Source organism: Lepisma saccharinum, chromosome 22 (assembly GCF_977018435.1).
Source record: "Lepisma saccharinum chromosome 22, izLepSacc3.1, whole genome shotgun sequence".
Taxonomy (NCBI): Eukaryota; Metazoa; Arthropoda; class Insecta; order Zygentoma; family Lepismatidae; genus Lepisma; species Lepisma saccharinum.
This window is the reverse complement of record NC_139250.1, coordinates 65,929,521-65,947,959: the sequence shown is the minus strand read 5'-3', so window position 1 is coordinate 65,947,959 and position 18,439 is coordinate 65,929,521. Positions and strand designations below refer to the sequence as shown.

The 18,439-nt window shown below is 37.4% G+C and overlaps 1 protein-coding gene across 1 annotated transcript in view; it reads right to left on the bottom strand.

Annotated features, from left to right (window-relative positions):
• LOC146004902 (uncharacterized) overlaps positions 1 to 18,439 on the bottom strand; it is a 401,464-nt gene that overhangs the window by 248,056 nt on the left and 134,969 nt on the right. Inside the window, exon 4 of the mRNA XM_083143930.1 lies at positions 12,755 to 12,845. Within this exon, the coding sequence (XP_083000056.1) occupies positions 12,755 to 12,845 (91 nt within the window). The remainder of the gene's footprint in view (positions 1 to 12,754; positions 12,846 to 18,439) is intronic.

Below are 18,439 nucleotides of genomic sequence, written 5' to 3'. Positions count from 1 at the left end.
CTTGGGATTTTATGCTTTTGACAATTGTTTGGAGCTGTGTCAGGACACTACCAATCTGCTCTTCTAATTGCTGTTTCAGTTGCTCAGAGTTGGTAGCCTGAGTCTCAAATTTGGCTTGAAGAGCTGCTACAGCCTCTTCAAGACTCTGTAGATTATCTAGTGTAGCCAAGTCAGTTTATTTCTGAAGCAGCAATTTAAGTTCTGAGTCGATTTTGAGAAGAGGTTCCATGCATTGTGATTGTAAATTAGTAATCCCAAGTTGAAGACTGGCATTAAGTGTGGTTTGTAGAGCTTGTAAATCGATTCTTAATTTTTTTGATTCTGGCGTCAAGCATCAGAATCTCGTCACTGTGATTTTCGCGCCTTGTATGGCCAAATATATCGTTAGGCATTGTGTTTTTAGCGGTTATTTATTATAGAGTATCTGATTCTTAATTCTATGAAAAGAGGTATAAGCTTGTCATAGTGTCCCGGAATATCAATATATAAGCAGTCAGCGGCAGAGACAGTATATACAGTGCCGGAAACCATGATTGAGTGCTTAATTCTGTAAATATTTCTGCCAACTGAAACCTTGACATTACCCTCGGGGGTTGTAATAAATTGTAATTGACCACATACAGGTAACTGGTAGTGGTTTAAGTTATTGTTAAATATGTACAATGTTTTACCTGTATTGACATCAACATCTGCAAGTGTGCTATTCAGATGAATAATTAACAAACTACTTAGTTTAGATAGCATAGATTGTATATGAGGAGAGGGTGCTGGTGTTGGCAGGTCCATAATAGCCTGTTTTCTGAACCCAAATAAGTTTATCGGAAATGTTGATTTATTGCAAGGCATGCTCTGTGATTGGGCATTGATTGCCACTTATCAAGTCACAATGATCCCATGGTAGAGTATGTATACCACATGATAAAACTCATATCTTATCGTCATGTGGGTCCAGAACCTCTTTTCTTACAATATTTGTAGTCAACAAGTGATCCACACTCTGGATTCTACATTTTGATGTTCTGATTGTGTTACATGATTTGAGACAATCTTTATAATCTTGAATTTTGAGCTCTTTTTCTAGAGTTACTCTACCAATGCCATTGGCTTTTTTGGTGACAGCACCACTGGATGTTTCAAAGCTGTACATCTTGGCCCTTAACCCAGCAAAGGCTACAATAACATCGCCAAGTGTCTCGTCTTTAACTTGCCAGGCACCTTTTTGTTGTGTGGTTGAATATTCAGATGGCCCGGCAATTCGCTGGTATCGAAATATTCAAGCAATTCAGGCTGTGCTATATCTTTATAAATATCATCTGTCTGAATATCAAGGATAAAGCTAATCGTGTCCATATACATCAGTCTTATACGATCACCATAAAAAGGCTTCAGCACATCGTAATAAAGTTCCAGCATGTGTAATTTGGCCAATTCTAATATTACAGCCCCTTCATAAATCGGCTTATCAAACTTCATCTTTGTTTTATTCATGTTGAAGGATGCCAGATTGTCATCATAAATTCTTCTGTAGTTGAAATTAGGCTTTGCTACCAATTTTTTGCTCTGACTGGGGTTAGTAACCAACTTGACATTAGTATGCTTTATGACATTTTCTATGGTCTTACCATACACCGAATTGAACATCAATTTGAACAAGGTCTTATCAAATTAGGTTACTGCAAGTGTTCGAAGCTCGGTGTTTTTATAAATGTATGGCTTCAACCATCTTGAGTGCCTGAACCTTAAGACTTTGCCAACCTTGGTTACTTTAACATCTTGACGCATCAGAAACTGCAGGTTATTGTAGTATATGCCATAACCCTGTTTTGGGTCAAGAGTCATCATCAGCTTCTTCTGTTTAGAGTCAGGTGGACATTTGATCTCAGGTATTGGCGGCAGATCAGAAAACCGGCTGTGTAAATTATCTGGAATTGCCACATCCAGCTCTAAGAACTGGCTATAGTCACTGTCATAAAAGTCTCGAAGATCCTCAATATTAAAATCTTCAACCCACTCAAGCCCTGCATATGGCAGTTTATCCATCATGGCATAACCATACAAGCTGTTGGCATCTACATAAAATATATAGTTCGATATTTGCGCAGGATCATAATCAGGAACATACTTGTTGTTGGCTTTGCTATATTTTTGAGAACATTGTACTATACCCCGTCGTATACATTGTTTGATGAACAGATACATGTCCTGGTCCCGGAACAGGTCCAATGTTATTCTAGTTTTCAGAAACATCGCAGACCATGCTAGGCCTGGAGCACTGTAAAAATAGACCGGTCAAGGTAATAATTTTGTATTGAGGATGCTCTAAATGTTTCAATAACATCGGCTAAGAGCGTCACATCGAGTGCCAAATAGCATTTATCGTAATCTCCAAGATTCTGACAATTTAAGTTGGGCCACATCAACTGGGCATGGCGGTAATCGTCATCGGTGATTCCTGATGATCTGAGTTTGGTGTAGAACGCTTCCTGCTGTGGCAAAGCACACTCGTCAAATTTAGAAAAATCAGTAACATAATCGTATGGGTATACATCCTTACGCCTAAGCAATTTCAGATTCCAAATTTGGAAATGTGTCAGACGTAATTTTGAATTGGGGATCAGATAATTGACTTGCCAGAGTGGCAAGGCTAGCCGGCAGAAATTTATATGAATCTAGAAATCTTATCTATATGGGCCTGCCATTAACACTGATTATTTTACTAATAGCTATATATGTTTCGTCATTTTCTGCTTAAATATTTAAATCCTGCTTCTTAAACCCTTCGTATCTGATCAGATGATAAAAATTATAATTAGATGCACCGTGGCAAAATATCGGGACAAATTTTGGTCTCTGGATCTTAATATTACAGCTACCACACAAAGCCTGTTTATATCGACCGTCCGTATGGCGATGATGACGCACCTTAATATTTGTATCCGAAAATTCAGAATTGCATACCGGGCATTTTTCTGTACTGTTGAAATCTTCGATTTGATCCTCTGTTAAAGGTAGCATATGTTCTGATTTTAACAAAACATTGAGGGCTATGATGTTGCACACATTTTCTATTTTATGCACAATTTTTTTAATAGCATCTGGTCCCCTGTACAAGTATGATTTACTAACAACACCATCCTGTACAACTACATAACAAAAACTAAAGGGTTCGTGTAGCTGATACGCTGTACTTGAAGACTCTTCGGGATCTGGGCTGCAGAAAGCAAGCGGTTTGAGATTTGATTCAAAATCACAGACTTTATATATGCTGGGTGCCTCAACAAAGCTTCGAATTTTTTGAATTCGGCATTTTCGTTTGGTTTGGGCATAACCACATGAACAGTTTTATGGTTGCCACAGTATTTTAAAAGTGCAGCCAACTTGTTTTTTCCAATTTTGGTATTCTTTTTATAAAAACCATTTACTATTTTTTGACCATCAAATGCAGTCAAACATCTTCGACACAGTTTGTATATTGTATTGGATTTGCCTAGTTGTTTTCTGACTAAAGCCTGAAGGTTGCGTATCAGAGTGTAGTGATATGTACCATCCCCCTCAATTAAGAGTAGATCAATCGGGACAGCAGAGTCATCATCAAGGTTGCTGATTCTAAGAGGCTCTATTAAGCAATCGCCACGACTAGCAGAACAAATAAAGACATTAATAGATAATGGCATACCATTGCTATCTTTGGCCTTTTTTTTCGAATTTATCTAAATTCTGAAAAAACATTTGATATTCTAAGCCATCCATAGCATCATCAAAACCATGTTCGTGCTGTTTATAATGACTTATTCGCTGTGGATTATTTAAAACTGGAAACAAAGCAGCCAAAATACACCACAAAAAGCATTTCTGGTCGGTATTATCTACGTTGACCACAGCTATTTTGTTTCTGATATTGTCAGGTAAAGGCAGATATGTCGAACCTTGTAGAAGTCTGAATTCAGAAATATTAACATAAAGCCTGTGTGAGGATCCGCAAAGACTCCAACCCGAATCCTTAGCAGCAAACTCAGAATGTTTGATAAGCAATTGCTCTATCAACCTGCTTAGTATTTTGTATTTGAGTATACAGGTACAGTTTCTGTTATGTGGGGGTGTGTAAATTTTGTAATGTTTGGTTTCTTATATTCAGTATACAATTTAAGAGATAGCTTATAAGAGCCATTTTGTGCATTTAGAATAGCTAGCGTATCAGGATTTGTACTGTTCAAAAAATTCTTAATATCACATCTTGGCTCTGATACGAAACGGTAATCCCTTAGTTGACCGTCAAAACTACTATGAATGGGTCCATTGCATGGTCGCTTTGCCAGTCTAGAATTATCGGATGTAACAAACTTTCATTTTAGAACAGAAGAAGATGTAGATGGCTGTGGGGGCAATGTTGATGCCTGTGCAGAACAAACGCCTATATGCCTATCGAAGTATGCCTTGCTAAATTTTCTATGATATTTTGGGCATATTTTAGTGGGCATTTTGCGTTTCTCAGAATCACAATTACGTTGGTGCTTAGCCCAATTGGGGCTAGATATATTCTTATTGCATTTATTACAATATTTTTGATTTGGCATTTTTCGTCGTATGTATTTATATACAATTTCTTGGGGTTCAAATCAAAACTATATGCCTAAAAAATATCAGTTGGGTTCAGCAGTGTACCTTGTATACTTAGTGGGTATACTTTATATGTATACTTTATGTGTGTTACTATTTTTGTTTTTTGGTATATATATATAATTTCTTGGGGCTCAAATCAAAAACTATATACTTAAAAAATATTTACTCTTAAAAAAACACGCAGGTGTCTGACAAACTATGACAGGTCGTAAAGCTAATGACCTACTACGTTGATGTGCAGAAGCAACGACCTACCGCAAATGCGTGTCTGCACATGCATGTCGTGTACGTAGAGGGGCAATGACCGGAAATGCGTGTCATGTAGTATTGATCTTGTATAACAAACTGGGACAGATATAAATTAGTGTATCTGCCTGACTCTAAATACGAATGGATTATAACAAACAAGCTGGATGTGTCAAATATCAGACTACTTTATACAAAATATAAGCCTTTCGTTCAGTAAACCAGAAATACATTTAATATGAGTAATAAGAATTTTTATATATCAAACCGAACAGACCTGTAGTCCAGTCTATACGAGTCTGATCTAAATCAACTCAGAGGGGGTTCAAGAATGTGGTTATAAGCATGTGGGCCAAGATAGTTAACAACACGTCCATACTCTTCAACCACTCTCACAATACTAACTGATTTGTAACGCAAAACCTCTTTAAGTAACCTAAGCGCGGACCGCATTGAAAACATCCAAAACAGTGAGCCAATCAGAAGACACCACATCATCATATTACAACATAACCAGCCAATCTGAAGACAGCACGTGCCTAATAATTTGTTGCATAATATTGCATAATGATTTGTTGCGCAACATGATGCAATAGAAGTAGACCAGAAGTAGACCAGAAGTAAACTTGTGTGGGTGTGTGTGGGAGTGTGTGTGTGTGTGGGAGTATGTGTGTGTGTGTGTGTGTGTGTGTGTGTGTGTGTGTGTGTGTGTGTGTGTGTGTAGCTAATAAGATTACATTTTACAGAGTATTACACTAAAGGCAATAAGCTCATATGAGCATCTTGGCCTAGTTTTAAGCATAGCCAAAACAATACCAAGAGGGTCATATTTTTCACGATCCTATGGACAACAATCTGACAGATGCAGCTTTTGTACGTGTAACCAAATCAATCTAAGGGGGTCATACTTTTTACGGGAAATCCACGAGGGCTTTTTTACTAAATTCTTGGATTCGACAGGTAGCAGCACACTGTAGGCAATAAGCTTATATAAGCATCTTGACATAGTTTTAAGTGTAGCCAAAACCAGTCTGAGGGGTCATACTTTTTGTGTTCTAGTAATAAACACAGTCAAAAAAGTTTTGCATCAGAACGGAAAATGACAAAACATATATGAAGCACAAGGTTTATTGCCAATGACAGTGGGAATACAAAAGAAAAGATGAAGAACAAGACATGTTGAATGAAAAGGGAACAAAAAACGTACAATTTTCTCAGAAATGTGTTTAAAACGAAAATGCCACAATTCATGATGGAGGCGAAAAAACGAAGAACTGTCACAAGAAGACTGTTCGTCATAGCGAATCCACCAGAAACATTGTCTACCACCTGGTGTGTCCCCCCCTGGATGCAAGAAAGTCTTGAACACGCTGTGGCATACTGAGGATGAGACGATCAAGGTGATCTTGCGGTAAGCGATCCCATTCGTCCTGTGCCGCAAGAAACACTTCACGAAGATTGGTGGGAGCCACAGGACGGTTTGCAATGGCATTTTTTAGCATTGCCCATGCATGTTCGATGCAATTCATGTTGGGGCTTTGCACTGGCCAGAGCATGCGACGGATATTCGCCGCCTGCAGATAATCGTGCACAATATGTGCGCGGTGTGGTCGGGCATTATCATCCACCAAGACAAATTCGTCACCAATTTCCTGATGAAATGGTTCCAAAGTCGTCTGGAGAATGCCCCTGACATAACGAACAGCTGTTTGTGTCCCTCTAATTGGAATTAGGGGCGTTCGTGTTCGAGCATGATCCCTGCCCACACCATGATTCCTCCTCCTTGGTATGGATGGTCCCCTTGGACACCACGATGCCGCTCCTGCAGTCCAGGGCCTCGCCACACCCTTCTTCTTAGTGAATCTGGCCTTAGACATAGCCTACATTCATCGGTGAAGAGCACATGGGCCCAATGACCGGGTCTCCAATTTCGATGTGCACGGGCCCAATGCACACGGTAGCGCCGATGTCGTGGCAACAGGTACTGGCACCGGAGAGGTCTTCTGGAAGGTAAACCACTTTCTGTGAGTCAGTTACGGATAGTTTGGTTTGACACACGCATACCAGAGGCTGCCTGGAGGGCATGAGTGATGTTCTTTGCCGTCATGGTATTCTATCGCTGAGCTGAGAGTTGTACAGTGTCTCTCAAAAGTTTTAGGACAACGATATTTTAAACTAGGCAACCCAATTTACACAAGGCGTTGGTGGGTTGCGTGTAGATTTAGGCTCAATTTCAGGGTTGCCTCATGCACAATAGATATTTATAAAATGCGCGAAAGGAATAAAAGCAAGTAATATTGTATAAAATTATGAAAAATATCACTATAATTCACTATATCACTATTATATCGCAAGAGACAAAATTCTTTCTGAAAGAAAATAAAAAGGTTTCTTAGTATTTCATCGCTGATGAGTCTACAGAAAGGAAAAGAGTTGAGAGAAAACGAAAGGTGAGAAAGGAGAGGAGAAAGAGAAAGGGAAAGGAGAAGAGGAAAAGTAGAGGAGAGAAGAAAGAGAGGATAAACGAGGAGAGGAGATGTAGTGAGGAGAATGGAAAAAGATTCTAGGAGAGATGAGGAAAATGGAGCAAAGAAGAGAGAAGAGGAGACGAGAGGAGGGGAGTTCGAAAAAGTCGGGACAGGGATTGAAAGTAACGCACTGTCCTGACAAAATCGCTGAATCGGACGTCTGGTAGCCTTGCATCAATGATTATAAAACTAAATCCATCCAATATTGCAGCCTGAAGACTTTTGCGCAAGAAACGGATTCATTTATGTAAGAACAAAATTGAAATTTTTACACATTTCTAAAATTGACGATGTTATTTTCGTAGTTATTGATAGGTTCACATTTAAATATTTTTTCAGGGTTCGAGGGGGCATGCCCCCCCCTCCCTGGGTACTGGCCTGACGTAGACAGTGGGAGAGAAATTTCGGAGAATCTTTCTATTAAATTTTATTATTTAAATAATAATAATCCTATTGGGCTACAGCCCAATATTGGGCCGAGGCTTACTTACCGACTGCTGGCCTCCCTCCCACGAGGGACAACCAGGGGGGCGTGGAGATCTGCAGCCAGACTAGGGGGACGGGTGGTCGGCCCGACAAACCCCCAGCCGTTGTAGGACTTCGCGACCGGATTACGCTCACTCACACGGAACTTCCCAATTTCCTCACGATGGTGGGTTGACACCGGCCCTATACACACACACTGAATATTCCGGGAAACTGAACACGGGAACGAACCTATGCTGCGATAGGTTAAACCGTTTATTGACAATCTTGAACTTTTCGTTTAATAGATAATATTTGGATTTAAACGACGGGAGAATATTGGTTAAATTTCCTTTCGTGCTCTTTTGAGAGAATATATACTTCTATAATAGCAATCGCGTTCGGAAACGGTGAAAAAAAATGACTTGGTTTTCAAAGGCAGACAAGCTTGGTAGCGTAGCTTGCTCGCAGAGTTAAATTTCAAATGCATGTGTATAGAGTAATCCTAGAAGTACAGAGCTATATCAGAGTACTGAACTTCTTTTTGCAGGATAACCTTTACAATATTGACGCGACAGAATAATTAAGAACTGTTGTTCCAAGGGAAACAAAGGGCGTAGTGTATTGGTTAGAGTTCTTGAAAGCATTCGATCCTCCATACTAGGTGTACTTTTTTTAATTCTATTTTTATTATAAACAAGAGCATGGTAATATTATTTGTAATAGTAGTGTATAGTGGCTACATTGTTCTGCATATGGAATTTATAAAAAAATAAACAAATAAATGAATTGAAACACATTCAAAGGGATATTTTCATGTATAAGATCGTGAATTATGATACTCTGACGATAATTGTGTACTGCTTCAAAGACATTGACAAATATTAATGAAATAACTATTTATATTTGTGGCAATTCAGGACATACTTATTTTACCCCTTTTTCCACTCGAGCTCAATGAAAGGATACCTCCGCAAATATCTAATGAAAAGTTTTCATCATGTGCAATTCTAAATTAAATGTTTTCGCCGAGTCGTACTACCTTCGTTTTCTTTGTTACAAACAAATATTGATTGCACATTACATGTAGGAGGAGAGTTGCATCTACATTTCATATTGGTCAGCTCCTTCTACTTGCTTTCAGGAGCGACAGCTTGTAGGGTAGTGTTTACCGTTCAGGACTGTCAATCTGATGGTCGTAGGTTCAAACCCTTCCGGTGGCAGAAAATTTTCGTAAGTTTTAGACCTATCCCATTGTGTTCATTGTCCACGCCGTGTGAAACGGAATGATGCAGTTTGGAATTAACGATGGGGGGAGGGGAAATATTAAATTACAAAAATCTCCATTTCAACGAACCGACAAGTGGACAAAAATTGGATAATTCTTATAAATATTCAAATTACATTCATGTTTTTAGTGGTATAATCGCAGGCAAAATCAAAGATCTTACATGGAAGATTTTACCTTGCTCTGAACTAAGCCAAAATGCATTTCGAACCGATCTAGTACATTCTCCAATACATTTCAAAATGTTATTGAATGTTTCATGTCGATAATTTGACCAATGCATCAATTCTTGACGCTGAGACGATATTTTCTGCAACTACCTCTTCTCTTCAGTCCCTTCTGTTCTTCTCTTCTCCTTCTCCTTCTTCTCTCCCCTCCTTCTGCTCGATCTGCTTTTATCTCATATCGCCTTCCCTACTTTTCTCGCATCTTATCTCCATCCCACTCATCTCCACTCCTCGCATCTCCTCTCCTGTCTTAGATTTCCGACTCCACTGCACTCTTCTCCTCTTCTTTTCGTTCTTCTCTTTTTCTCTCCTTTACTTTACTCTCCACTCCCCTCCTCTCGTCTCCTCTTCTCTCTTCTTTGCTCCATTTTCCTCATCTCTCCTAGAATCTTTTTCCATTCTTCTCACTACAACTCCTCTCCTCGTTTATCCTCTCTTTCTTCTCTCCTCTACTTTTCCTCTTCTCCTTTCGCTGTCTCTTTCTCCTCTCCTTTGTCACCTTTCGTTTTCTCTCAACTCTTTTCCTTTCTGTAGACTCATCAGCAATGAAATACTAAGAAACCTTTTTATTTTCTATCAGAAAGAATTTTGTCACTTGCGATATAATAGTGATATTTTTCATAATTTTATACAATAGTACTTGTTTTTATTCCTTTCAAGCATATTATAAATATCTATTGTGCATGTGGCAACCCTTAAATTGAGCCTAACTCTACACGCAACCTACCAACGCCTTGTGTAAATTGGGTTGCCTAGTTTAAAATGTCGTTGTCCTAAAACTTTTGAGAGACACTGTACATAGCGGTCTTGTGCTGGTGTTGTGACCCGTGGACGACCTGTCAGTTGACGATCTACTACTGTTCCTGTGTCTGTATACCGCCTCCAGGTCCTACAGACATCGCTTTGCGCCACTCCAACAGCCCTAGCTACAGCCCGTTGTGACATGCCAGTCTGCAGTAGCTTGATGATCCTGGCCCGATCAAACTGCACTATTGTACGCCTAGGCATGCCTTGCACACAGCTGCACTCGCTCGCCTTCGCTCAGCCTTCGCTAACTGGCTGGACACAAGGAACACCTAACTTACCTTCGCCGACTACCGTGGTGCTACGCTCGAACACAAGCATGCGCTTGCCGACTCCGGTAGTCGTCTGTGGTGATCGGTATTGCACGTCGACCACGTTACTTCGCACAATGAGCTCTGCTTGATCGTTTCTTGTCTGCTTCGGCATGTTGTGGACGCAATTTTCAGCACTTCTCGGGTGATGCAAAACTTTTTTGACTGTGTTTAGTATATATTTCACTACTCCGAGTAAATGTAAAGCAACCATCACCGACAAGAAGTTTACTCAATCTCTAATACGCTTTATATTTTCTTCTTCTGCATTTGGATATAGGGGCCAACATTAAAAAGATCGTAAAGAAAACCTCGTCTTGTACTACTAGATATAGAGTCAGGGCCCTCTTACCAAAAGCGAGATTCATACTGAGGATCTGGCCTCCGAACATAAGGAGGGGCCGCCACGATTAAAGAAAACATCATAGTATTAGGCTACAGCTAGAGCCCCTCCCCGTCATCTTCCACTGTAACATGTAGTGTCTGGGCCCTCGCACCAAAAGCAAGAATCGTACCGAAGATGTTATCCCTGTACATAAGAAGGGCCCACGATTAAAGACCATCATAAAGGGCTACAGCTAGGGTCGCTCCCTCCACGACATATAGACTCTTGGCGCCTCGTACCAAAAGCAAGATTCGTACCGAGGATGTTCTCCCCGAACATAAGACGGTCCCAGGATTAAAAACCATCAAAAAAGGCTACAGCTAGGGCCCCCTCACCGACATATAGAGTCTGGGGCAATTTGTATATATTTTTGAACCGGGCGATTCGCTTGAATTTGCTCACAAAAAGGAGTAAAATCAGCCTTGCGCGGGGAACAGCGTTCAATCCGAAGGTCAAAACAGCTTCCAGCGTAGTCAAATTTGAGGCCTGTTCCAGTACCCGTAGTTACCACCTACTGAGGATATATATTAAAAAATGCATTCTTTCGATTAAAGCTAAATCGAAACTTTGTTTAAATACAAAATGCATTCATTTATTGACGTACTTCGTCTGTGTGATCAATTTGAATATAAAACTGGCAGTGTCAGCACTTAGCTATTTTGTACACGTCACGTTGTACGGGCTCCAGCCCCTTACCTAAGTAATGTCGTAAAACTAAAATATTTAAAAAATCTGACATAATTTGTTAAAAGCTGAGGCTGTATATGGTCACTCAGCACACAAAAGTACAAAACAAAGGACAACACAAACAGTTCTACGAAGATTTTACTGGCGTACATTCAAATGCCAGAGCGTTGATAGTCTGTAAAATGCAGTCCAGGGTGTGTTACGTGAGTGACTCATTGATTGAGTTGCCTTATTTTACTTAGACTTTTCTGCCACTTTTGGCTAATTTGCGAAAAATTTGGATGTGAAGTTGTGATGAAATGAATGAATGGACACTCACAAACATCCATTCCCAGGCAGGGATTCGAACCCGTGGCCCTGACGTCATAGCGCGATGTGATAACCACTCTGCCACGGGGGCCGGCAGTGTGCTACGAGGAAGTGAGGTTGGCAATTATACTAAATGGAAGTTCAGTTCGTACACTTCTAACGTCGTCTGTTTGGTGACACAAGTAATATATACCCTGTTCCAGCTAACTGTTTAGCAAGACCGCGCACAGCGTCAAAGAAGCGAGGGAATATATTGGTCAGAGCGAGGCAGTAGACACTGCTGAGAAGGAAGTTTCTTTCCCCCATTCCACGCAATTCCGTTCCTGTCACGTGTTCATTGGTGGAGCCGTCTTGCATCACTACTTCCTCAGAGACTTGATTTTGTTTGCCTGCTCCACAGTTAGCTGGGACAGACTATAGTCATTTTCTTGATTGATGGCGTTACATTTTTTTTAATTTTGAAACCTCGGGTGTAAAACATGGTAAGTGACATTTTGCATTACAAAATAAAACGTTCCATTCTTCAATTTTCGAGTGAAATTTCGATTTCATACAATTTCCATTGGACTCATAGAAACCTTGTGAAGTACTGTAGGTAAACACAACACGAGAACAATTTATCTACAGTATATATTCTAACAACCTTTTTTCTTAATGAACTCAGAAATGTAACTTTCCAGGATTTACACCCGAGTTCTAAATTTGTCTTCCCAATGAGAATAATTCACTGCATGCGGTACATAATTCTGTTCTATTTTTACAATTATTATAATATTTGGCATATTTTAAAATTACATATTATTTTATTACATTAAAATTCATTACATTTTATATCATAAAATTATCTTAAATAATAAAATATTATCCATCTGACTAAGAATTACCCGTAGATATTTAGGAGGGAAGGAGAATCCAAGAATTAACGGGTGGTTACTCATATCGAATTGTCTTAACTCAGGTTTTGATTCGTTTAAGCTGAAAGAAATATTTTGAAATTAGAATTCAAGGACAATACTAGTAATCTAGAATGTAGGGAAGTATGTGGAATTGCATGTATTGATCTTGCAACGTCCTGCTCGAGAAAAGTGCTTGCTACACCTACACGAGCACGTCAGCTGGGTGCAAGTCTACTAACTTGGCCACGACCAATCAGTAGCACCATACGCTCTGCAAAGTTTTACCCATTATGCTAACCTTTCCTCCAGCGGTGGTATGAGACTCTATTTCACTCAGGGATCGGGAATAAGTACACTGTCCAACGTTAGAGAAAGTTTAATGAATGTAGCTGGATACACTTATGCAACTATAAACGTTGTAAGTTTAGCACACGCCCGTGTAGGATATTACACTCACTTGGCCAATATATTGCCACACAATGGGGGGAGAATGGCTTCTGCAAACTGTCGTAAACTGGGAACAGATACACTGCTGTGCTGTCCTCTGGGGTCGTATCCTTAGCTCCAACAAACGTCAGGAAGTGCAGTCCTTTGCTAGCGCCGACTTCTATAGCTGCAGGCTTTTACAGGGAACTGTTGGCTTTCGGGGAACAAAGGGGCATCTATTAGGGTCACCCTCACGATAACCGTAGTATTTCACTGACCTGTAATTTACCTTCTGGGCAGTTGCCTAGAAACCCCACACCACACTACCCTGGCGGGGTGCCGCAGGTTGATAAGGGGAGGAAGCCTCTCGCAACAAGCGGAGCGGGTCCTCTCACTCTAAAGTGGAGTTTTTCTCTCTCGCCAATAAGCGGAGTGGGTATCTCTCACTCGAAAGTGGAGTGGGTTCTCTTGCCAAAGGCAGAGGTCAACCTCTCTCGCTGGAAGGCGGAGTGCGGCTTTTCTCGGGTGCTTGGCCTCTCGCAAGAGCGGAGTGCACCTTCCTTCCTTCCTTCTTTAAGAAGCTTGGCCTCTCGCAGGAGCGGAGTGCTCCTTTCTTCCGGGTCAGTTGGTAAGAGAGATCTTATCGTGAGCCGACCTGAAAGCCAACTGAAGAAAATCTGCTCCGCGGCTGGTTATATAGCCTCGGTTCAGGTAGCGCCTCTAGCGCCGTTCACGCGAACTACGTGGAACCGTGCTAGAGCAGGTAAGGCCATCTCTACGGCAGACGATAGAACTACGTGCTCAAGGCACAAACGATAAATACATATTATAATATTAAACGTGTGCTAAACGCTAATATACAATTATAAGAAATATTACATATTCTTTGCGACCACGCAGGGCCTTATTAAGAGAATAATAAAAATCACTACTGATAAACACAATTATCAAAGCAGGTATTAACACATGTAACATTGAACAAGTAAATAAAATAACTTTGAACCTAATAACAATGGTTACATATACACCGAGTAAATAAACATTAGCGTTACTAATGAGAATGATCTCTCAGGATCATTACAATCTTAGCACAAGTGTCTTAAAATTAATTTTAACAGTTAAATTCCAGAAAAAGGAAAGAGCAGAAGGAACGCACATGTTGTTAGTTCACACGCCTCTCCCAATAACTCGCTTATATAAACAAGTTAATGTTTCCATTACCCTATTCAGTACCACCATTCGTACGTATGGTGACATATGAGGCCTAAATACAGCAAGATTAATACAGCACTAAATACACATAAATATAAATACAGCTTTCATTAATATTTCCAAAACAAAAATATATTTTAACAATTTAACAACACAAAAGAATTAAAATAATCATTACTAGTAATTATTCAAAGACAGTCTATTCTTCGTCCAACCATTTATAATACTACAGTTCTTGCATAATAATAAACCGTGAACTACAAAATTGTGAATTACCCTCCAACAATTTTCCTTAGAGTAATGAGTAGGGAGAACGCTATGTTCTGGATCACCCCCAAAATTTTGGTTTACTTTTATTGTGTATACCTATACAGTAATATACTCAAAATCGAACTTTGACTGTTACAAAAGTGACACAATACAAGCGCAAAAAAAAAGTCAAAGCTCAAATTCCAATTTTCATAGTGCAAAATTGCTAATTTTCGAAAATCCCTCTATAACTTTTGCTAAAATTTTATTTTTCAATAATTAAAGCGAAGTGCTAAGTTAAAAGTAAGTGCTAAGTTACTTCCGGTCTACTTCCGGTCCACTTCCGGTCCACTTCCGGTTTACTTCCGGTTAACTTCCGGTCTATTTCCGGTCTACTTCCGGTCCACTTCCGGTCCACTTCCGGTCTACTTCCGGTCCTCTTCCGGTCTACTTCCGGTCTACTTCCGGTTTACTTCCGGTCCTTGACCTTGACCTTGGCCTTGACCTTGGCCTTGACCTTGGCCTTGGCCTTGACCTTGGCGTTGACCTTGACCTTAGGTCTACTTCCGGTTTACTTCCGGCCTACTTCCGGTCTAGGCTACCCCGAAATCGAAAAAAAAATTAAAAAATTAAAAATTAAAAAAATAAAAAAAATAAAAATTAAAAAATTAAAAATTAAAAAAAATTAAATATTAAAAATTATTTATAAAATAATTAATTACCTAAAATTTTATTGTTTTGAGAAGAATCTTAAAATTTTTTTTTGTATATATAAAACCTATATTATAAAAATATAGATATAAATCAAATTTTTTCCCGATTAAATATAAAACGGAGAGTTTACTGATTATAAATACAAATATTTTGCTATTTTCAGTTATTATTTGAGAATTAGAAGTTGAGAGAAGAGATTTATTAAATAATTAATTTACCTAAAATTTTATTGTTTTAAGAAGAATCCTAAAAAAATATTTTTAATATATAAAACCCAAATTATAAAAATATAGATATGAAACCTAATTATAACAAAATGAATAATCAAATTAAAAATCCAAACCAAGATATTTTATATCATGTTGTATATAATACAACACATGTAGATAATGAAGAATTAGATATTCCAAATTTTCTAACTAAACTTAAACCTAAATTTAAAAATTTAATTTGTGATAAACTTAAACAATATTCTCTCAAATTATATTGTATTTTATCATCAAATTATATAAATCCTGGTAATAAAATAGAAAAATTTTATCATCAGACTCATGTGTTAAAATTATACTATAATGATACTAATAATTTAGATGATATTTATGATAGAATTTGTGAAGAACTTAAGTTACAACAACAACAGTTCGAAAAACAAGATTCAGGTTGGTCTCTTTGTGATACAAACCATGAACTTGAATTGAAAATAGCCAAAAATGCCCCTTTTGGAGGATCTGGTTATATTAAATTACCTAAAGAGATTGAAAACAAAAAATATGTATTAAATATTCAAAATAATGTTAATAAATGTTTCCTCTGGTGCATCATAGCATATTTTCATCCAGTTAAAATTAATAAATATCGTGTCTCCCATTATGAAAAATTTGAAACAGAATTTAAAAAATCCATGTCAGGAATAAAATATCCAGTACAAATTTCAGATATTGAGAAATTTGAAAAGCAATATCAACAATACAATAAAAAATCAATAAATGTTCATGTTTATGGTTATGATATAAATAATAATATTTATCCACTCAGACACCATCCACCATCTGCTGGTACACATATCATAAGATTATTATATGTTACAGAAAGAAATAAGAAACACTATTGTCTCATACAAAATCTAACAAAATTGGTGCATAATCAAATAATATCAGATTGTCATAAAATTGCTATATGTGATAGATGCTTGTCAAAATTTTATGGAAGAGGTGACAAATCATGTGAACAGCAATTAGAGGAACATTATGAAAAATGTTATTATTATCCTCATGCAACTTACAAATTTCCATCCAAAAGTATAAAATTTTCTAAATATGAATCGCTGGTACAACATCCATTTGTAATCTATGCTGATTTTGAAACAATACAGATACCGATGCAAACATGTCTTCCCGATCCAAATGAATCATATACAACAAATATAGCTAACCATGAATCTTGTGGTTTTGTACTAAAATTAGTAAAAACTTATGAAGAAAATAATCCACAACAATTATTTATTTATAGAGGTAAAAATACATCTCGAATATTTATTGAAAAACTTAGAGAGTGGGTAAAAGATTTTGCTCCAATTTTATATAATACAAAATTGATGAATAAACTTACACCAGAACAACATCAGAAACATTATGATACCAAACAATGCAAATATTGTAAAAATAATTTTAATTTATTTAATCCAAAAGTTAAACACCATAACTATTTTAATGGAGAATATATTGAAACAATTTGCAATTCATGTAACTTGAAAATAAAGAAACCAAATTTTATTCCAGTATTTATTCATAATTTACAAAATTTTGATGCACATTTATTTATCAAAGAATTAGGATATGATACAGAAAATATTAATATTATACCACGCAGTAAAGATAAATATATTACCATAGAAAAAACTATCAGATTAGAAAATGGACAAATAATTAAACTTAGGTTTCTAGATTCATATCAGTTTCTATCTAGTAGTTTGGCAAATCTGGTGAAACAATTATCCGATGAGGAATTTATTCACAGAAGAAAATATTTTAATAATGTTAATATGGAATTGCTAAAAAGAAAAGGACTTTACCCCTATCAATACATGGATAGTTTTGATAAATTTAATGAGACACAGTTACCACCGAAAAATAAATTTTATAACCATCTTCAGGATGAAGAATGTAGTGAAATAGATTATCAATATGCACAGACAATTTGGAATATATTAAATTGTAAAACAATGGGAGATTATCATGATATCTATTTAAAACTGGATGGTCTTTTGTTAGCTGATGTGTTCGAAATTTTTCGAAATCGTTGTTTCAAGAAATACAATTTGGATCCTGTTTTTATGTATACAACACCTGGTTTATCCTGTCAAGCTATGCTTTTAAATACAGAGGTTGAAATTGGTCTCGTTACCGATATCGAACAGTTCATGTTTGTTGAATCTGGTAAGCGTGGTGGTATAGTCCAGTGTCCTTTAAGATATGCAAAAGCAAATAATAAATATTTATCTAGAAATTATAATGCTAATAAAAAATTTAAATATATTTTATATTGACATGAACAATTTATATGGTTATGTCATGAATCAATCACTACCAATTGGCAATTACGAATGGATGACAGATACAGAACTTGAAGACAAAGATTTCTTAAACTGGTCTGAAGATCATGCAAAAGGTTGTCTACTGGAAGTTGATTTGGAATATCCATCACATCTACATGACCGACACCATGGTTTTGCTATGGCACCAGTTTCTCAAAAAGTACCAGGTACAGAGGAAACAAAATTGATATTATCATTTGAAAATAAAAATAATTATGTACTTCATTATCGACTGTTACAGTATTATTTGAAACATGGTATGAAATTAACAAAAATCCATAAAGGTTTAAAATTTGATCAGGAAAGTTGGTTAGCTCAATATATTGAGAAAAATACAAATAATCGAATACAAACAAATTCTAAAGTTGAAAAAAATCTTTATAAATTAATGAGTAATTCCATATATGGAAAATGTTTAGAGAACAAAAGAAATCGAGTGAGGTGTAATTTGGTGTCAGACCGAAAAAAACTTCTGAAAT